Here is a 22,904-nt window from a genome sequence, read left to right as displayed (position 1 = left end):
CTTTTGATGTAAAAAGATTGATGTAACATCTGCTGCTATACCAGAGAATCCAGTCTGTGAAAAGAAGCCTAGGAAAGATATTACAAAGGAGAGGGGGAATTTTCAAATGTTTGTCACCCAGAAGAATGATTAGAGAGCTCAGAAGCAGGCTGCTAAGAACTAATGCAAACAATACAATTTCTATGAAGACTTTTCACATACAAATAATAACCTTACTGGGGCCAGTGTTTTGCCACAGTGGGTTAGACTACTGCCTGCAACATTTGCATCCCGTATCAGAGCACTGGTTCAAGTTCTGAGACTGCTATACTCCTGGTCCAGTTCCCAACTAATGATCTTGGGAAAGCAGCACAAGATACCCCAAGTGCTTTGTCCCTTGCCACCCACATGGGAAACCCAGGTGGAGCTCATTATTCCTGGCATTATGGCCATATGATGTGTGAACCAGCAGATAGAAGATTGAGTTCGTTCTCTCCCTCTCTCTCTCTCCTTACTCTGCCTTTCAAAAAATCTTTAAAAAATGAAATAGAATAAACTCTTACTGACCAGCTACTAGATAGATACAGAGATAGACATATAAAAAAAATAAATTACCATTATATTGTGTGTTCTAGTTTTCAGAAACAATTTTTTAAAATGAGATGCATCCCTCTACTACCTACTATTCTTGGACAAACTTCAGTACTTTTGTTGACTTGTGAGGTGGCCTCAGCCTTGCCTGTAACCTTTCCAGGCTTCAGTTTTTACAAAATGGATTGGATGACACTGAAGGTTACTCTCTGCTCTAAGAATCTGCTGATTTTAGTCAATGCAATGCTAAGAATGCTGAGGAATTTATCTCAGAATAACAGGACTACACCTATGGTTATTTTTAAATAGTGAACCTTTTACATGGGACAAAACTTACATTTTTAATTCTCAAAAATTTACAAAAGGACATATTGTAATCCCTCTTGAATTGAACATGTTAATGTCATGTCTTCATGCCTTTCCACTTCTGCTAGAAACTCAGTTTGCCAAATACCAAAACCTATATTTTAGAATATAGATTCTCTTTTAGAGATGTGATAAAGACCTTGTAATTACTCATAGGTACTTCTTTCTATAATCAGGATCTTGAAATAATGTTTTAAAAGGGAGAATTTCAGGGAAACCAGTAGATGGTTTTCTTATGTGCTTTATGTTGAAAACTAACTGGTATAGGATTTTGTATTTATTCCCTCAGAGTGTCAGAATCTATTGAGCTTGAACAGTAGTATACAGTTGCCATACAGCAGAACTCTTGAACGCTGCTTTGTTACCAATATGTTCATTGGGAATCTTTCTTGTTCTATACAGACTGCTGTTAACTGTGGATCAGCCACATTGTAATCGCTAAAATAGTGACCAGATGTTAGCTAAAACCACAGTGGAGTCAGAAAATGGGAACTTTTAAGTCATTAGAGTATTTTAAAATTCATGCCACCCTGTCTGACATTGCATATTTTCCCTAACTGAACTGAATTTCTAGAACTATTGAGGGCAAGGGCATAAGTGTTATTTGTTCACAGGTGATTTGTCAGCACACACAGCCTCTGGATTCCCAGGTCCTCCTCCATCTGTGTGACTGCCCATCCTCTTCCCTTTGTTGTCCAGCCCCTACTCTGGCCCTAGAAGCCTCTGCTCCCCTACTCTGCTCTGATACCTGAGGTTCATTCTCCGCCTAATCATCTGTCCCCGCACAGCCTAATCATTTCTCTATTTAACTGGACACTGGGTCTCTCTCCTCTGTCTTTCCAAACAACTGCCCTTTCTACCTGGAATAGCAGGGGCATCTTCTGAAAACTCCCCTGGATTGATGCTCCAGGTCTCAAACATTCCATCTGATTGCCCACTCATCTCAGGTCACCACAGATTTGCCTCCCCTCATTGCATGAGAATTTCCACTCGCAAAGCTCTCTTTCCACACCTCAGACCTCATGTGATTCAATGGCACTTGGACTGGCACTTTGCATTCATAGCTGTTCAGGATTTTCTCCACCTTACTTCAGCAACCTACTCCCCAGGTAATCACCTGGATCTCATCATTAATCTCAATTGTAAGCTCCTATTTTTTCCAGAAAACTCTTTTGGTTGTGCTTTGACCATACTAGATTATTGATACTACAATTTTTCTCTGTTCTTCATAATCTTCCCCCTATTTTCACCTTCTTATCCAGGTAAAGGTCCATGGTCCATCACTGAGAAATCAAAAAACAATTCCCTTATATATACCTTCAACTCCTGTGCTTTTCTTTCCTGTTTGCTATATGATATCAGCAAAATACAAATTAAATAATAATAAAAAGCTATGGGGTGAGCTTTTGGCTCAGTGGTTAAAACACCACTTGGGATGCCAGCATCTTATAATTGAGCACCTGGATTCAAGTGTCCACTCCTTTATCCATCCAGCGTCCTGGTAATGCACACCCAGGGAGGACAAACAGAACTCAGGTTCTAGGTTAGCATTCATTCCTTGGATAATAGAAATACTACACCTAGGTCAAGGGTCAGTTAACTCCTATGCCATTGATGAAGTTTAGGAAACTGGCTGTCACATTTTAGGAAACACAATAAAATAAGTTATCTAACTAAGCAAAAGATTATAGGTTGGTTGAAGGAAATAGCATGTTTAATGCAAGAAGCAGGAGAAATATATCTATAGAGTGTTTCTCTTTAATGCATATTAGAGCTTGTAACTTCACTACATTTATTAATTTCATGGATTGACCTAGGGGCAGAAGTCATTACCATATCCATTAACAGATGTTAAAGAGAGGAGCTAGCACACCGAGGGTGACAGAGATGCTGAGTGAACTGAGACTTCAATCCAAGTCTGGTATGAAAGTCCCCTTTCTGCCACCCACCACTCCTTCGTGAGATAAAAAGAAAGACTATGCACAGTTGGACAAATGAGTTGCTTTCAAATATGATCATAGTGAAAAGATATGACCCTTGCTCTTCTTAACTCATGAAGAAGAGCTGGGACCATAGCAAGGAAATACTACTTGGACTAAAGTAAGAACCATTTTCTAACACTAGACCTGTCTGAAAATGGAAGAACAAGAACAAAAAATCCTGAATTTGAGTTCCTTGTCACTGATGGGGTCCAAGAAGAAGCTGAAGTGTCAAGGTCTCTTCTGACCTCTACAAGTATTTAATTTTAAGATGCTAAAAAATTACATGTTCTCTGGAAAATTCTTGATGTCAACAACCTTTTTTCCCGATGAAGATACATTCTCCATCTTGTCCCACCTTAGTGACATTACAAAATCAAACTGCTGTTCCTCACTTTGCTTATTAGTAAAACAGAAATAATGCCAGCTTCTAGGCCACTGCAAGATTAAGGTCATTAGATGATTAAATAAAATAAAGCACTTGAGCTGCTTAACACATCATAAACCTCAAAGTCATGTTACTTACTGCCCCCTGCATGTTTAAGAGGCCCCAGGCAGCACCAGAGCTGTCTTGAAGGAGCTTCCTGTCACCTCCACTTGAGCCATGATAAAAGCACTGCATAGGAAGCTCTCGAGGGTGGGCGGCTCCCTCCCATGTGTTCGTATCCAGCTTACTCCACAGTGGGCATCTGCTATTGAATTGCATGCTTTTTTCCTTGTTCAGTACCAAGGAGAAAAATACAGCACTCTGATACATTGCTTCCAGAGCCTAGAATGTAAATTTTTATTTGTCTACGCAAATATTTAAATAAATAAGCTATTTATATGCCATCCTCATCTTCTAATGTTTCCATTGATACATTCAATAAAGTATAATACTGTTCTGTCTTCTAATTAATCACAAATATACCTTCTCTCTCCCAAAGAGAAATTATTGGCTGCCAGTCAATTTCTATAGTAACATAGGAAATGTTTTATACATAGACAACGTTTGGTGTTGTGGAGTCTATCAGACCCAATTTCTAGTACCTAACAAAAGCTAAGACTATTAAAAGAGGATTTAATGCATGCAAAATATACATGACTATAAAGATGCTTGAATTCTATCTTTAAAATTTTGTCTGAAATTTAATTAGATATTGAAATAAAAATATGTCATTACAGAAGAATTGGTTGGATGCATTATGTAAGAAGAGCTGCATTCCTAGAGAGCGGCAAGATGGCGGAATAGGAAGGAAGCACACTGATAGTCTGGGAAGAGAGTTTAATAAAAGTGGAGATACTGCAGGTTCAAGGAAGAGTAGGGGAAGAAACAGTAGAGGAAACTCTTCTGGAACTAGTGATTCACAGTGGACCTACGTGGAGAGTGTGGGAGCCCACAGTTCGGGACACCAGCGGCAGACTCAACACACCAGCGCTGGAATGCGAGCTGTGCGGAATTACTTCCCTTTTGAACAAAAAAAGAAAGAAAGAAAGAAAGAAAGAGAGAGAGATTTAACACGCCTAACCTGGGAGTGTCACCTTTGGCACACCCTTAAGCCTGAGGAACCAAACAGAGCTCTCAGGCCACACTCATCTCAAGCCTCTAAGGCTCCATCAAAAGCAGACAGTCCGCTTAACCTAGAGTCATAGTATAACAAGAAAAAAACGCCACAACAAAGAAACCAAAGAAAATCTCCACAATGCCAAACAAATGCAGAAACCAAGGTAACAAGAACAAGGAAGACAGTATGATGCCCTGAAATGATAGACACCCCAATTCAAGATTATGAAGATAATGAGATAGAAGAAATGCAAGAAGTGGATCTCAAAAAATTGATAAGAACATTAAGAAGTTCTCAAAAACAAATTCTTGAACTACAGAAATCCTTACTGGACAGGATAGAAAATCTCTCTTGTGAAAATGAAATATTAAGGAAGAATCAAAATGAAATGAAGCAACTAGTAGAACATGAAACTGTGATAGTGACGAGAAATCATAATGAAATGAAGAATTCAATAGATCAAATGACAAACACATTAGAGAGCCTTAAAAACAGAATGGGTGAAGCATAAGAGAGAATATCGGACTTAGAAGACAGAGAACAGGAAAGTATACAGTCAAACCAAAGAAAAGAAGAGGAAATTAGAAATCTAAAATATATTGTTGGGAATCTACAGGATACTATTAAAAAACCCAACAATCCGATTCTAGGAGTTCCTGAAGGCATGGAGAGGGAGAAAGGATTAGAAGGCCTTTTTAGTGAGATACTAGCAGAAAATTTCCCAGGTTTGGAGAAGGACAGAGACATCCTAGTACAGGAAGCTCATAGAACCCCTAGTAAACATGACCAAAAGAGATCCTCACCACGACACGTTGTAATTAAACCCACCACAGTGAAACAGAAAGAAAAGATCCTAAAATGTGCAAGAGAGAAATGTCAGATTACTCTCAGAGGATCTCCAATCAGACTCACAGCTGACTTCTCATCAGAAACCCTACAAGCTAGAAGGGAATGGGGAGACATAGCTCAGGTACTAAGAGAGAAAAACTGCCAGCCCAGAATATTATATCCTGCTAAGCTCTCATTTGTGAATGAAGGTGAAATAAAGACATTTCATAGCAAACAGAAATTGAAAGAATTTGTCACTACTCATCCAGCCCTGCAAAAAGATGCTTAAAGAAGTGTTACACACAGAAACACGGTCATCAATATGAAAGAAGGTAAAGGAAGGAAACCTCACAGCAAAAGATCACAGGAAATTCAAAGCATATATTAGAAAATATCTTTGACACATGGCAGGGCAAAGTTACCACTTATCAATAGTCACATTGAACATTAATGGCCTGAACTGTCCAGTTAAAAGACACAGATTGGCTGATTGGGTTAAGGAACAAAACCATCTATTTGCTGCTTACAAGATACACATCTTTCCAACAAAGATGCATACAGACTGAAAGTGAAAGGCTGGAAAAAGATATACCATGCCAACAGAAATGAAAAAAGAGCGGGCATAGCCACCTTAATATCGGATAACATAAACTTTAACACAAAAACTGTTAAGAGAGACAAAGAGGGACACTATATAATGATTAAGGGATCAATTCAACAGGAAGATAAAATGATTATCAATGTATATGCACCTAATTATAGGGCACCGGTTTATCTAAAAGATTTGTTAAGGGACTTAAAGGGAGACTTAGACCCCAATACAATAGTACTGGGGGACTTCAATACTCCACTCTCAGAAATAGACAGATCAACAGGACAGAAGATCAACAAGGATACAGTAGATTTAAATGACACTATATCCCAAATGGATCTAACAGATATCTACAGAACTTTCAATCCTACAGCTAAAGATTTTACATTCTTCTCAGCAGTACATGGAACCTTCTCTAGGATTGACCACCTACTAGGCCATAAAGCAAGTCTCAGCAAATTCAAAAGAATTAGAATCATACCATGCAGCTTTTCAGACCATAAAGGAATGAAGTTGGAAATTAGCAACTCAGGAATCCCTAGAGCATACAGAAACACATGGAGATTGAACAACATGCTCCTGAATGAACAATGGGTCATAGAAGAAATCAAAAGAGAAATCAAAATTTTCTGGAAGTAAATGAGGATAACAGCACAACATACGAAAACTTACGGGACGCAGCAAAAGCAGTGTTAAGAAAAAAGTTTATATCAATAGGTGCCTACATCAAGAAATTGGAAAGGCACCAAATAGATGAGCTTTCACTACATCTCAAGGATTTGGAAAATCTGCAGCAAACCAGACCCAAATCTAGTAGGAGAAGATAAATAATTAAAATCAGAGAAGAAATCAACAGGATTGAATCCAAAAAAACATTACAAAAAATCAGCCAAATGAGGAGCTGTTTTTTTGAAAAAATAAACAAAATTGACACCCCATTGGCCCAACTAACTAAAAAAAGAAAAGACCCAAATCAATAAAACCAGAGATGAAAAAGGAAACATAACAACAGACACCACAGAAATAAAAAGAATCATCAGAAATTACTACAAGGACTTGTATGCCAGCAAACAGGGAAATCTATCAGAAATGGATAGATTCCTGGACACATGCAACCTACCTAAATTGAACCAGGAAGACACAGAAAATCTAAGCAGACCCATAACTGAGACAGAAATTGAAACAGTAATAAAGGCCCTCCCAACAAAGAAAAGCCCAGGACCAGATGGATTCACTGCTGAATTCTACCAGACATTTAAAGAAGAACTAACTCCAATTCTTCTCAAAATATTCAGAACAAACGAAAAAGAGGGAATCCTCCCAAATTCTTTCTATGAAGCCAGCATCACCTTAGTTCCTAAGCCAGAAAATGATACAGCATTGAAAGAGAATTACAGACCAATATCCCTGATGAACATAGATGCAAAAATCCTCAATAAAATTCTGGCCAATAGAATGCAACAACACATCAGAAAGATCATCCATCCAGACCAAGTGGGATTTATCCCTGATATGCAGGGATGGTTCAATGTTCGCAAAACAATCAATGTGATTCACCACATTAACAGACTGCAGAAGAAAAACCATATGATTATCTCAATAGACGCAGAGAAAGCATTCGATAAAATTCAACACACTTTCATGATGAAAACTCTAAGCAAATTGGGTATAGAAGGAACATTCCTCAATACAATCAAAACAACTTATGAAAAACCCATGGCCAACATCCTATTGAATGGGGAAAAGTTGGAAGCATTTCCTCTGAGATCTGGTACCAGACAGAGATGCCCACTCTCACCATTGCTATTCAATATAGTTCTCGAAGTTTTAGCCAGAGCTATTAGGCAAGAAAAAGAAATGAAAGGGATACAAATTGGGAAGGAAGAACTCAAACTATCCCTCTTTGCAGATGATATGATTCTTTATTTAGGGGCTCCAAAGAACTCTACTAAGAGACTATTGGAACTCATAGAAGAGTTTGGAATGTAGCAGGATATAAAATCAATGCACAAAAATCAACAGCCTTTTTCTGAAGGGAGGAGAGAACTTCCACTTTGACTATGACCTTATCTAAATAAGATCGAAGTCAGCCAACTCAAAAGGCGTCCATAGCCTTGGCAACTCATGACTAGAGCCTAGGGAGATTACTGATGCCATAAACAAGAGTGTCAAATTAAGTCAACAACAGGAGTCACTGTGTACTTACTTCTCATGTGGGATCTGTCCTTAGTGTGTTGTCCAATGTGAACTAATGCTATAACTAGTACTGAAACAGTATTTTACACTTTGTGTTTCTGTGTGGGTGCAAACTGATGAAATCTTTACTTAATATATACTGAATCGATCTTCTGTATATAAAGATAATTGAAAATGAATTGATGTGAATGGAATGGGAGAGGGAGCAGGAGATGGGAGGGGTGCGAGTGGGAGGGAAATTATGGGGGGGGGAAGCCATTGTAATCCATAAACTGTACTTTGGAAATTTATATTTACTAAATAAAAATAAATAAGAAAAAAAAAAATAAGAGCCGCATTCCTTTGCATGTGTGCCAGAAAAGAATAGTGGTAGGAAATTAAAGTTCTAAGAATGTTTGATTTCATGTGAAAAGAAAAATAAATTCATTGTGTAAAACACTATCATCAATTTATGGCCGAGTGGTTCTCAGGCCACTAGGGGGGTTCAGATGCATTTATAGTTTTCCAAGAACAAACTTTTCTGATCCACTGCCCTGTGGCCTATAAAATATACCTGCTTACCCGCCCCTTGAGTTGCTTGTGACAATTTTATATGTTTATCACCCTGAAAGTGCTTGTGTGGAGGATTATATATCACAGCCTATTGAGTCTCTCCTGGTCATTATTTCCAGCTCTCAAGTTAATAACATACCCTTGGGAAATTAAGTAAATATATGGGCTTTGCTGTTGTGGTTGGTGTTCTTTTATTTTTAGAAACAACAAAATTGAATTCTGTGTGCGTGTGTCTTTGTGTGTGTGTGGGTGTGTATGTGTGTGAAACTAGGTTAAATTGAGTAAAACACTAAAAATCAAAAACTGCAAAACCTTACAATTAGAATCTTATCTTCTCTAAAATACACTTGACAAAAACTGAAAATATGTATTGGTGATTTACGATGAAAGGAAATATTCTCCAAATAATATACATTATAAGCCCATGTCTATCTACACAATCTTTTTTATTTATTTAATTTTTAATTAGTTTTTAATAGATTCCGTGTGCTTTGTAGATACAATTCTAAGAACACATAATCTTTGATGTAGGACAGTACTTTGAAAAGTTCATGGAAAATGGAATTAAAAATAAGTTTATTTTGCTGGAAGAACATTTTGAAATCCACATTTTTTAAATAATGCACTTTTGAAGTACTCTTGTATATTTATATGCATGCATATATTTCATAAAATAGGGAAAATTTAAATGGAAGTTAATGTTTTCTTCCATAGATTCTCCCACATACAGCTGTATATTATAAAATATAACATTATTTGCCCATTTAGAGTCACTGGAGTCTTCTATTTGTTGTGTGAAAGCACTACTGTAAACATGGCTTAAGCTGTCAATGAAAAAACAAATACTGTTTGTATGAAAAAATATTCCTGCACATGTACTCAAGACTTGTCACATCCACCCTGATAGAATGTTGTATCTGTTTAATTTAGGGGGTCACCTGTATACAGTTACAAAAGAAATAATACAGCAATCGTTAAGAGGACCTGAAAGTTTCTGTGAGAAGGTAAAGACTCAACGTAAAGTGGTCTACACTGAAATAAATGGAAATTTCAAAAATCTGCCTGTCAAGAAGATGATAACCCATGACTTCCCATTGTTCTGAAAGGCACTTGTCTCACACATACTCTAATATTAGACTGCATTAGATTCATTAACTTAGATGGGTTTTACCTAGAAAGAACTTCTTGGTACTAGGCTTCCATTTAGCATATATGTCATCAACAAGAATCAAAGTTCAAACAATTGATTACTGGGACTGTACTATGTTGCAGACACATAAAATTGAATTTTAAGATAAAATATTAATAAGAAATAATTGAGGCACCTAAGATTCTCCAAAGGACAGAATACAAAGTAGAGAAAAATGCAAAGATTCTATTAGATGATGAGCCTTCTACAAGTTACTAAAATGAAAACAGAGCAAACTGAGTTCTAATCCTGCTTGGACAGCCAACTGTAGAATCTTAGACAAGTTGCCATAAAGCAGAGATGATAATTCTGCATGGATCAAAGAAGAATATATGAAAAGTGCCTTAATATGTTCTTTGCATTCTAGTAGATGATAAATAATGTGATTTTCACTAAACACGTCATTAGTAACATCAACAACAAAGTATTAACTCCACTGCCATTTGAAAAACTTTTCTGAAGAACCTACTCCTGTACTTAGCATATGAAAAGTTCTTAACAAATGTTAACTGAATGAATGAACATTGAACTGGAAACCATACGAAGACATGCAACAAAGTCTAGACAAGTTTCAAACACTTTTGTCTCTATTCTTCTAAGGATTTCCTAGGAAAGACGATTTACGTGGCTTTTTGTATGTTGTTGTTTTGCCTTTGTGAGTTTTTTAGTACGTTGGGAGCGATATCATTTTCCTGTGACTGCTAGCATCATTCCGAAAACCTTTCTGTTCTATTATTAACTCATTAGAAAATATTATGATCTTCCAAGGCTCTGCTCGATTGTCCCAAAAATTCAGGTCAGTTTGGTGGAACAAATGACTGTCAGTAGCTTGGGCAGCAAACTAGACCCAAGCCCTGAAAACATCATGGTTCTGAGTAAGATCAGATTCCATAGGTTTCCCTTCATCTCCAACCCCCCCTAAACTAACAGACTTATTTCTACTTTCTCCCTGCTTGCTTTGTTTTCTGCTTCCAGCCATCATGGCTACAATCTCCAAGTTCTTCATGAAATGTCAACACTCATTAAGTCATCACCTACTCTAAGACCAGGCACCATGGTGAAATCATACCAGAAGAAACACTGAATAACTGATCCTGACCCTGAGCCCTTGCCTCTCTCTGCCGTTTTATAAGGGATATATGACAAACTTTCAACTGGTTCTCAGTTTTCTTGTTTGCTGAGAGGGGTGAGAAGGGGATCTTTAAAAATCATGAGTTTTGAAGTCAGAAACATGTGGCTTCATACTTTCCCTTTCCCATTTAAAGTAATAACCTTGGACAAATTACTCAACTTGTTTCTAAATCTCAGTTTTTTTTGTTTTTTTTTTTGTTTGTTTGTTTTTTTTGTTTTTGTTTTTTTGACAGGCAGAGTTAGACAGTGAAAGAGAAACAGAGAGAAAGGTCTTCCTTTTCTGTTGGTTCACCCCCTAAATGGCCGCCACGGCCAGAGAGCTGCGGCCGGCGCTGCGCCAATCCGAAGCCAGGAGCCAGATGCTTCCTGCCACAGCAGAGAGCTGGACTGGAAGAGGAGCAACCAGGACAGGATCTGGTGCCCCAACTGGGACAGCTTCTGGAGTTACGAAATGGAGAAAATAACAGGAGAGGCTAGTCTGATAAGGGTAAGACATCGCTAATATACTTAGCAAAAACAGAAAGCTCATTCTATGCTGTTTTTCTCTTTCCTCTTCTCATTCTTCTTCTTATTATTAATATTACCACCTTGGTACTATTATCTAGTGTCTTACATGCTTACAATCACTGTCCTCTATACAAGAACTCTGCTTATTGACATAGTCAGTACGATACAACAATGATCTAGAGAACAAAACAGAATATATGAGACATAAAAGAAGTCAAAGGAAATAGGAACTACCAAATGTAAAATAAAAAAAAATTAAATACATGGATTGTTATAGTAAAGATCTAAGTCCTAAATAAAGATACAATGTCTTTATGGGCTAATAGCATACTCAGAAATGTAGTAAACCACACATTTAAGTGAAAACAACTTACATGAGTAAAAACCATACAAATTGTTGGAGGCATTTTCCCAATATATGTAAACAAACTTTGCTGTCCAATTTCAAGAATACAATCATATTTCATGAAATTTGAGATCAAATTGGCAAAATAGATGCATACTTCTTGCCCCTATAAATTTTTGTAGAAAAAAATTAATCCCATGCATTTAGTGTCCAGTTCAAAGCAGATATGACACAACACCATGTTAAATCATGTTATTCCAGGGAACTCTTTTGAGAGTTGTAGAATCTGGAAGACAGGCTAAAAGAGTACCCAAAGGGACAGTAAAGAAAAATAGGACTGTGAGAGCTGGGAAATGGAAACACAACAGGAGGACAACGAACTACACCACCAAAAAATGGTGACGACAGACATGTCTTTATTTCAATGACTTTGTCTAGTTCTACTGGATTTTTTTAATCTTTTAATTTATATCAAAGGAACAAATTTCATGTATTTTATATATACAGTTTTAAGAGCATAATGATACTTTCCACGCTAATGACTGGAATTTAAGTGGAATAAAAGTCAGAAATCATCAGTGCAAAAGGATATTAGAAAATAAAACTAACAAACAAAAACAATGTGTCTCAAAGAATGAGACACTCTTCTCTGAAGGGAGAGGAGAACATCCTCTTTGCTTATGGCCGTGTCCAAACAACGACAGAGTCTATGGTCACAAAAGGCCTCCATAGCCCTGGCAGCCCACGACAAGTTGCTTGGATGACCATTGACCTCATAAAAAAAGTGTTAATTGTTAAAGGAACAACAGTAGTCACTGTGCACTTGCTCCCCAAGTAGGACCTCTGTCCCCATTGAACTGCAATATGAGAATCGACTGCAAATTCTTTCCCCAAACTGTATTCTATATGTTATATGTGGGTGTGGGGGCAAATTGTTGGAATCTATGATTAGCATAGAGATGGTCCTCTATATATAAAGTCATACTAAAAATGATCCATAATGAAGAAGGAGATGGGAGAGGGGATGGGAGGTGGGAAGGGAGTGGGGTGAGGGCATGGGGAAAAGAACCACTGTATTCCTAAAGTTGTATTTATGTAAAAATGCATTCATTAAATAAATAAATAAATAAAACCCTAAAAAAAAGTGTCTTACCCCTTACCAAATGTTCTTCGAATTTGGTACCTCAGTAGTGGAAAGGACATAAATTATATCAGGAATTTAAAAAATCATGTATGGGAAACCAAAGGCAATGATGAATATATATTCAGTCTCTTTCATATGCAGAGGAATCAATGAATTTCACAAAGAACAAAAAGGGGAACCACAATAAGCTAGCCATTTCAAATTTAATTTTTCTAAAATTAGTTTTTCTAGAAAATTCAATCCTTTATACTGGTTTTTTTTTTCCCCTTTTCATACAATCAAGCTGAACTGAGTAGGAGTCAGGAGTGTTAAAATCAATTTTTTCTTGCTTTCATCTAAATCTCAATATTTTAAACTCGGCATTTTTGTTCTTATCTTCTCTCAGGTATTGTATGTGTTCACTAATTTTCATTTTATGAAACATTTCTCTGCTGATTTCCAGTTCAATTTGGTATCTAAATATTGCCCTCACAATGTCTTATTCTGCTATTAATGATCATTATGATAGAATCAATACTATGCCTTGAGAGTCAGCAAGATGAAGGAGACAGAGCTATGCATGCGATTATGTTGACTGCTAGCAGTTGTAAATTGAATGTTTGACATCTCCTGTCATGAATCCAGGGGCAGAAAGTTCAAATCCAAAGATCATGCTAGGATATTTTCTAGGGTTTCAGTGACATTGATAGCTAGCCTTTTCAGCTAGCCCTGAAACACTTCAAGCTGAAAATAATAGTAGAAAAGCTGCTTTGTGAACATCTTCACAAAACTCTAAGACTTTTTATAAAGTGCCTTCCTGGCTTGCACTGCGGCTCACTAGGCTAATCCTCCATCTGTGGCGCCGGCACCCCAGGTTCTAGTCCCGGTCAGGGCACCAGATTCTAGTCCCGGTTGCCCCTCTCCCAGTTCAGCTCTCTGCTGTGGCCCAGCAGTGCAGTGGAGGATGGCTCAAATGCTTGGGCCCTGCACCCGCATGGGAGACCAGGAGGAAGTACTGGCTCCTGGCTTCGGATTGGCACAGTGCCGGCTGCAGCGCACCGGCCATGGCGGTCATTTGAGGGGTGAACCAACAGAAAAAGGAAGACCTTTCTCTGTCTCTCTCTCTCTCACTGTCTAACTCTGCCTGTCAAAATAAATAAATAAATGAATAAAAATAAAGTGCCTTCCCAAAGAAAATATGCCACCTTCACTATCACCAGACACAATCAACAAAAACTAAAGAGAGGACGGCAGTCTTATCAGAACCCACTGACATTTATTTTTCTTCTTATAGTACGATTTATTTTAGATTACATTATACTATCAAGTCAAACTGCAGAACTTTGAGGATTTGGACAAGTCATAAAAAAAGAGAAAGATAAGAGTATAGTTTCCAGCATAAGCAATAGCATCTTAATGAACTAAGTCATTGGTGGCAAGAAGGTCATTGAAGGAAGCTGGGACAAACAAATCTAAGACATTGTCTGGTCCCTAAAAGTAACATCTATGTTTTATCAACATAAGAGCCTTTTGAGATAAACAAACAGTGCACTATATAACTTTTATATTTATCATTATTGTCAAATATAAGAAAGTATTCTGCATATGCCCATAATTATATGTTACTGTACAGTCAGAAGGTAACTGACTCTTGGTTTCAAATTTATTATAGATTTAGAAAAATATTTATTATATTTAATAACTTTCTTGGCATTAAAAATTCTGCAGCTTTCTAATGACTTTTGTCATCTATACCAAAACAAATTATACTCATGCTTAGAATGAGCTGTATCAGTATGAGTCTATTTTAATTTATAAGCATTTATGTTTAATAGAATTGGACCAAAATCAGCTCCCAAACTCAGCGGTTCTCTTTATCATAAAGCTACAATGTTACCTATAACAAACATATTTCAAACCTAGAGACTTACTTGATTTAAAAAGTAACATTCTGATAAGCAACAGAGAAATTGTTTAATAATATGACCATAATCTATATTGACTTTCTTACTGTCAAAGAATTTTATCATTCTAATAATATTGTAATACTGCTTTTTCCAATAAGGGCTAATAACCTTTCACAATCTGAAACATGAGCTTGAATGTGAACTTGAATAACTGCTGCTTCCACTACTACTTGTTGCAGCAGAGACAAGCTATTTGAGAGCTGGCATCTAACATCTACAAGAATTGTGACTTTCAGCCATCAGTACATATCACAGGTTATTAACTCTTACAGTGTTTCTGAAAACAAAAGGACCCACCTCAGGCTCAGGGACAGCAGTTGCTCCTTTGACTTCAATAGCTCCCCGACTTTAAAACTGGCATAGCCCAAGAAGCTTCGCTGGAAATCAGAGAGAAAGAGGGTATTTTTAATACTTTTGCTGTCACAGCAACCTCACAAAATTAGTGTTCAGAAGAATAAAACATTGAATCAATTATTGCCTGGCAAATAATCCACTGACAGACACACTTATCAATCGTATTTTCACCTCGTGGGTGAAGCTGAGGAGTGAAAACCCATCATTTTTGTGTGAGTGAACAACAAAGAGAACAACAGCCTGGAAAGTAATAATATGGAAATTACGATAGCCAGGACTTTTCCACCTACTTTAATTTTTGGCCCATCCAAGAAACAGTGTAGAAGAAAAGACAGTAAACTTTCAATATTTACCAATGCTGCTGTTCTTATTAGACTTCCTCAATCACTGACAGCCACAACTTTGTATTCCAGATATGAGCAAATCTGTTACTTGGAGCTATTTTTATGTGGAACTTGGCCCAAGTTATAAATAGAAATGCCATATTTCTTCCCCATCAGAGCTTCACTTAAAACCATTTGTTTCCTTTGTTATTCCTTACTAGCGTAGGACAATTTCATTCCAATACATACCAAAAAAAATAGTATTTCTTCAATTGCATTTTTTAAAAATTGCTTTTCAACCCTATCATACTGGGTGCTGATTACTTCTGAATATTTTCTTTCTACTCTTTTTAATCCAATATAAAGAATAAAACCCTAAGTTGTATTTTTTCCTCCATGATAAAAGTCTTTGATATCTTTTTTAATATCCCTGGCTACTGCTTATTCAAAACTCACAACATTATGTTATAACATGTATAGGATTTCTCATCTTTTTCCTCAAGGTCAAGAGTAAACATGAAAATATCAAATCCATATTATTACCTATGCCACTGCAAACCTAACAGTGCAACGTTGTATAAGATGTAGATCTACTTTTTCCAGAACTTTCTCTCATCACAGTCTACTGCTGGGCTGCACTTGAATTACAGGGTGGACTTGAGAAGTCTGAAGCCAATTGTGTTTTCTTTTTTTTTAGAGGAAAATAGGAAGCTATGTCACAGCTAAAAGAGTGCATTTACACTGAACAACTGTTGAACACAGGTAGGCTTCAGGTCAGAAATGTTATGCCTCTTTCCAAAATTGTAAGAAGAGCTGATTCAAAAAAGCTTAAAGAAAAACATTTGAAAACACAAATCAATTCTGACATTGGAGATATCCATATCCTGTGACTGATAAGCCCAATAAATTAACTTGAATCTTAAGGTTCTAATTTTAGACACCAGGGGACCAAACCCTTAAAAATACGAGATTAAATTATTAGATGAGGAAAAACATTAGGTAAAAATAGAAGATTTGTGAAAGCAAGTTCCAACATTAGTTAGGGAGCTACATCAACATAATATGTGGAAAGGGTGACTTTTCTGCAAGGGACAGAGCGAGCCCTGCAGAGATCTAGCCACACAGAAGTCTCTGCTGTCTCACCAGAGATACCTTTCAGAACACGAGTAAGTGAAGCACCAACCCTCTCCACAAATACACCACTATTTTCGATTCCTTGCCTATTTTGCTTTTCTGCATTGGAACTTATCACCACTTGACATGTAACATATTTCATTGTATTTTTTGTCCCCCACAAAAATACTTGCAATTTGAAGCACCACAAGGAGTTTTATCATGTTTTCCAATAAACACCCACTACCTAGCACAAGTAGGCATGCACTATTTACTCTGAATGAATGAATGAATGAATGTCAGAAACACACTTTGAAGTTAGTCTATCACAAAGGGAAGAAATGCTCCTTGTTCGGAAATCTGTAAACTACTGTCTGCAAATTGGGGAAATTCAAAACAACATTACAGTGTGTACATTGTATAGTGTAGTCATGAATTTCACTCTAGTACTCTGTATGTCAAAGAGATGTCTATTCCACTTTCTCACTCCCTGATAATAAGGGTTTTAATTTAAATTATCATGACTAATTCATTATTTGCTCTCAAAAATCCTTAACTGGACAGAAATTGCAAGATGCATCAGAATGTCAAATTATTTTTGATTTGCCTTTTGTGACTTTGCAAATCTGAATAATTTTAGAATTAACAAAACAAACTACATGTGTCCTGATATTATTGTGGTATTCACAGCAATAAAATCAGCAAACATTCCAGGTTGGAATGTAGCACCAAGAGACAGGTGGAATGGCTATTTTTAGGCACAAGCTACAGATACATCATAAGGCACAGCTGCAACTAAAATTTATGACCATAAGTCTTGAATGTTTCTGCTATCCACCAAACCAGTTGCTGCTGTGGAAGCACTACCTTGGCTTGTCCAACTCCTAGTCAAGTCCATTGTCTATAGCAGAGGGGCTGTGTGGTACACCCACTACTGCATGTGAGGGCAAGCAATGTGCCAGGAACAATGCCCATCAGTCAAGCTCTTGCATCACAACTGTCAGACACATTCTTGATCTCAAGGGCTAAAGGGAGAGCTTGCAGAAATAATACAATCTGCTAAAAGTCAATTCTTATTATAGCATCACATACCCTATTATAAAAATCTGTTCAAACAGAGGAGCCATTATTGAGGCATGGACATTACTTATTCTGAAAACAACTGTATATTGGGATTATATGTTGACTAGAATGCATTAAAAAAAAAACAAAACAAAACTCTAAAACAATGCATAATTGCTTTATACTTCAACAACATCAAATATGAAAATTCCTATACATTTATTTTGTTGGTTTATTTGTTTATTTTGTTTGTTTGTTTGTTTCACCTGCATGCAAACAAAACTAGGATTCTCCCCATTCCCAAAGATTAGAAAACTAATCCACCTGTGAGACTATACACTGGACACAATGTAAGAGAACGAATTAGGAAACAGTCTTCTCTATTTCTGAAATGAAAAAATAGCACATACTACTAATGTAAAAGAATAATTTAACATAAAACTATTTTATCTTTGCTGTCATACTATCATAATCATACAATTTAAGAGAACCTCTCTGAAATTTGTTTTTGCCTTTCAAATATCGTTCTAGAGGCAATGTTTTCCATATCTCCTTTGGTGCTGTTTCTAACAAGAGAAAAATAGAGCCAGATTAAAAAAAAATGTAAAGTCTTGGCCGGCGCCGTTGCTCAATAGGCTAATCCTCTGCCTGTGGCACCGGCACACCGCGTTCTAGTCCCGATCGGGGCACCAGATTCTGTCCCGGTGGCTCCTCTTCCAGGCCAGCTCTCTGCTGTGGCAGGGAGTACAGTGGAGGATGGCCCAAGTGCTTGAGCCCTGCACCTGCATGGGAGACCAAGAGAAGCACCTGGCTCCTGGCTTCAGATCAGCACGGTGTGCCGGCCGCAGCGGCCATTAGGGGGTGAACCAACGGCAAAGGAACCTTTCTCTCTGTCTCTCTCACTGTCCACTCTGCCTATCAAAAAAAAAAAAAAAATGTAAAAGGGTTTGAATATCTGAAGCATGGTCCTAAAATTAGTTATTCCTTCCAAAACTGAAAATCTGGAGAATTAAATCCCTTCTCCTAGCTCCCAGTATCACTATCCACTGATAGACATATCAGGTCTTATTTTCCAGTCTTCTTTCTGAGGAAGTCTGGTCATATGCAAGTTATTACACTACAACAGGCCTTACTTTCTGCCTGAAAATGAAAAGTTACATACTCTCATTGTTATGAGAATTAAAGAAATCCTGGCAAATCACTTTAGTACAGCACCAGGAAAATAGGAAGGGTGCCATAAAGATTAGCTTGATAGTGATTAAGATAATATAACAGAAACCAGATGTCTTAAAAGAATATGACATCCACCTTAAATACAATAGAAAAGATTGAGAATTAACAAAAAAAATCCATGAGAAATGCCTAGAATACACAAAGAAAAATGTTTAAAAATGAAAATTAGATTCAGGTGAAATATGTGAGAAAAATTCTAGATAAAAGATGAAGAAAATAAAATACAACTGTCACGAGGTCCTTTACAGTGATTTTTGAGACGTCTGCCTATGATTCTTTGTGACTCAAATATCTATTGCGTTACAGTAAATGTTTAAAAGATATCAAGCTTGCTAAGTTATCATCAGTGGATAGATGGAGCTGGGGCCCATAAGAGTTAACTGGCTTATGCTTAACCATGGAGCTAGCTAATAGTATGCAGAGACCAGTTTAGAACCCCAGTTTCTTGCTTCTCTGTCACTCCCTATCATGCTGTGTCTCATTTCCAAGACAGGTGGCAATTCCCTTTCCCTCTAACAGGTTCTCTGCCTGCACAACATGTGGCTCTGACCTTTCTCGCCTGCTCATGACAGTGCAACACTCACAATTCTCATTCTGGTGCACAGACCCCAAAGCAGATGATCATTAAATTGCTTGATGCACGATTTCAATCACTCACATGGCTGGAGAGTAATATCAAAAAGGGTGGGGGAGAGTGGAGGAATCTGTCAGAATCCCTGGCCTCTCTCAGTGGGGAGTACACAAATCAGTAGCTTATCCAGCCAGCCTCTGCAGGGACTCTGAGCAAGTCCAGATATTCAGACTGCTTACCAGGGTTTGACAGCTCCATGGCCATCCCTATGGGAGCTGGAGGAAGTGCACTCCCATACACATCACCATAAGTTAGCCAAACCTCCATTATCCACATTTATTTCACAAAGCCTTTACTCAAAAGATAGGTTTCTTTTATACTATACTTTACAAGTCTCCTTAAATTCCTCTAGCTACTTTCCAAAGTCATTACCTTGAGCATGTAAAATGTGGCTATTTAAGTATAAAATATACACTGGATTTAGATGACTTAGTAAGAAAAAAGGAATGTGAAATATATAATTTTGATTATATTTTGAAATAATATTTTGCATATACTGAGTTATATAAAATACTTTAAAATTAATTCAGACTGTTTAATTTTTTAAAAAACACAGCTATCAGAAAATTTAAAATTATATATGTAATACATACTGTAAGTCACCCATGATATTTCTATTGGACACTACTTGATTTAGAGGTTAAATGAATATGTCAATGATAATTTGACCTATTCTCATAAACCTATCTATTTAGGAAACTATGGTATATGTTTAATAAGTCTTAAAAGAGCTGAAGTTGATTTCATGAGAATGGCACACAATATCTCACATTCAACTTAGAAGTCAGGCTCATTTTCATACCCACATATGTTCTCTTCATTGTCAACCATAACAGATATGTTAACATGGTTTCCCACCCCATCAAAAGAGAAAAAGAATACATGAACTATCACCATTGAAAAAAATGCATCAGAAAGAAAACAAAAGAATTGGGTGTAAATCTATCAGAAGTTGATGAATAACCTGAAGAAAATGTTTAATATGCTTTAAGGTAAAGTCATTTATTATAAATTGTATATTAGGATTATATCTCAAAATGTCTAAGCACAAATTGGCATTTGCTTGACTAAGTAATCAACAAAAGATTTGTGTTCATCTAGTGAATGCTGCTTAAGAATGTAAAATATCTATGGAATATACTTGAAAGAATCACAAGAAAATATTTCAGCCTCCTAAAATTGAATACTTAAATTCCAAATTCTTAGAATATTGTGATGAAATAGCCACTACAAGCTCTACAGTTTTAGTCAAAAGCTTCAACTCTTTTTTTTTTAAAGATTTTATTTAATTATTTGACAGGTAGAGTTACAGACAGTGAGAGAGACTGAGAGAAAGGTCTTTCTTCTGTTGGTTCACTCCCCAAATGGCACAATGACCGGAATTGCACCAATCCGAAGCCAGGAGCCAAGAGCTTCTTCCTGGTCTCCCACATAGGTGCAGGGGCCCAAGCACTTGGGCCATCTTCTACTGTCTTCCCAGGCCACAGCAGAGAGCTGGATTGGAAGAGGAGCAGCTGGGACTAGAATCGGCGCCCATATGGGATGTCAACGCCACAGGCAGAGGATTAACCTATTGCGCCATGGTGCCGGCCCCAAGCTTCAATTCTTAAACCCCTATACAGTCCAAAGAAATACTCTGCTGATAAATGCATAGCATATAGACTACCCAGTGATGCTTGATAGGTGCTGAAGATGTGCTAACTTGTTTCTAAAATAACACATACTCTGAGAATGTTAACATCAAGATACTTAGGAGCTGGTGCTGTGGCGTAGTAGGTTAAGCCTCCGCCTGCATAGCCGGCATCCCATATGGGGGCTAATTCATGTCTTGGCTGCTTTTCTTCCCATCCAGCTCTCCGTTTTGGCCCAGGAAAGCAGTAGAAGATGGCCCAAGTGCTTGGGCCCCTGCACCCATGTGGGAGACCCAAAAGAAGTTCCTGGACCCTGGCTTTGGATCAGTTTAGCTTTGGCTGTTGCCACCATCTGGGGAGTGAACCAGGATGGAAGACCTTTCTCTCTGTCTCTCCCTGTCTCTGTGACTTTGCCTCTCAAATAATTAAAAATAAACAAATAAATAAAATCAAGGTATGCTGACTTTTTCCCATCAGGCTAATTCCTACTAGCTTGATGCTTGAGATTTACTTCTGTGATCATACTTGGTCATTTTATTGAGTTCTGTATAATAAAATGTGCTAGATTTTTGTCATATTAATTTGCAATCATTTCTGGACATGTCTATCATATTTTTGCCACATTTGTGTTCATAATAAACATAAAATGATTGGCAAACATTATCAAGGTATGCTTCCTGATTCGTTCAATGCATAAAAGCCTATCTACATATTTGCTAACTTCTAAGCACAAAGCCAGGAATATTAAACAAAATAAACAGGGGCTTTGCTATCACAGACAGTAACATCTAGCAGGAGTGTGGGGGACATAATTAACTGCCTAACCCATCTTGCCCATTTCCCATAACAAACTGAATTTTGCAGCTTTAAAAACTATAATTATACAGAATTTTCTTCAGCTAGAGACTCAATTCTTCTCAGTGATATGTAAGCTAGAGGATATCAACTGAGATTTCCCAGAAAGTCCTATTTCTCATTTGAAGGATCAGCATGAGCCAGGAAGAGCTTTCTTGACTTTTATCTTGATCCAGAATGTGATACCTGGAGGTACAATTGCAACAATGGACAATACTCTCAGAAAAGGAGAGAAGGATGATGAATAAAGTCTGATTGGTTAAAGTCACTTGTGAGTAACTTTCCTAAAACTCCAAATACCACGGAAAAGACCTAACGTTCATTTTAAGCCAAATTTTGTCAAGTTCCTTACCTCTAAATGTATTTCTAATTGATATACTAAACATATCACATACTGTCTGTTGAGATTTCTCATTGAGGCTGTAAAGTATAGCTGAGTTTTTGTCAAAGGTGAGGATAGAATACACGAAAGACACCCTACCCTAGGCTCTCACATCCCCCAAGAATCTAGGGTCACTAACCTCAGTACAGCGCTTAACAAGGAGTCAGTTTAGAGAACTTATCCTTTTAGTGAGCATACACAACAGGTTGATATAGAGGTAAGGCTAAAAGAAGGGAGGACAGCACTGTAGGAGGTGTGTTATTCTGGAGAAAAGGGTAATCTTTCTCTTAATCACCCCCCAGGATTACACTTCTAGCCCCAAAACCTAGGAAGTCTGCTCTCACTTATCATCTCAGAGATGTCCAAGCAACATTTATTTCCATCAGGGATGGTGATTGTCTTTCCTTTGAGAAACATGGTGTATCATTTA

The 22,904-nt window shown here is 37.3% G+C and overlaps 1 protein-coding gene across 17 annotated transcripts in view; it reads right to left on the bottom strand.

Annotated features, from left to right (window-relative positions):
• The window catches only part of INPP4B (inositol polyphosphate-4-phosphatase type II B), a 1,031,775-nt gene that overhangs the window by 410,219 nt on the left and 598,652 nt on the right, over positions 1-22,904 (bottom strand). For 14 of the 17 annotated variants that reach the window (XM_089302446.1, XM_070047510.2, XM_089302447.1 and 11 more), the window contains one exon: positions 15,188-15,267. In XM_089302446.1, the coding sequence (XP_089158572.1) occupies positions 15,188-15,267 (80 nt within the window). Of the gene's footprint in view, positions 1-15,187; positions 15,268-15,597; positions 15,671-22,904 lie in introns of those variants that run through there. The other 3 variants (XM_089302454.1, XM_008267416.5, XM_070047528.2) reach the window with 2 other exon arrangements.

Source organism: Oryctolagus cuniculus, chromosome 8 (assembly GCF_051225735.1).
Source record: "Oryctolagus cuniculus isolate XC-2025 breed Fujian yellow rabbit chromosome 8, ASM5122573v1, whole genome shotgun sequence".
Classification (NCBI taxonomy): domain Eukaryota; kingdom Metazoa; phylum Chordata; class Mammalia; order Lagomorpha; family Leporidae; genus Oryctolagus; species Oryctolagus cuniculus.
This window is presented reverse-complemented; position numbering and strand designations above follow the sequence as displayed.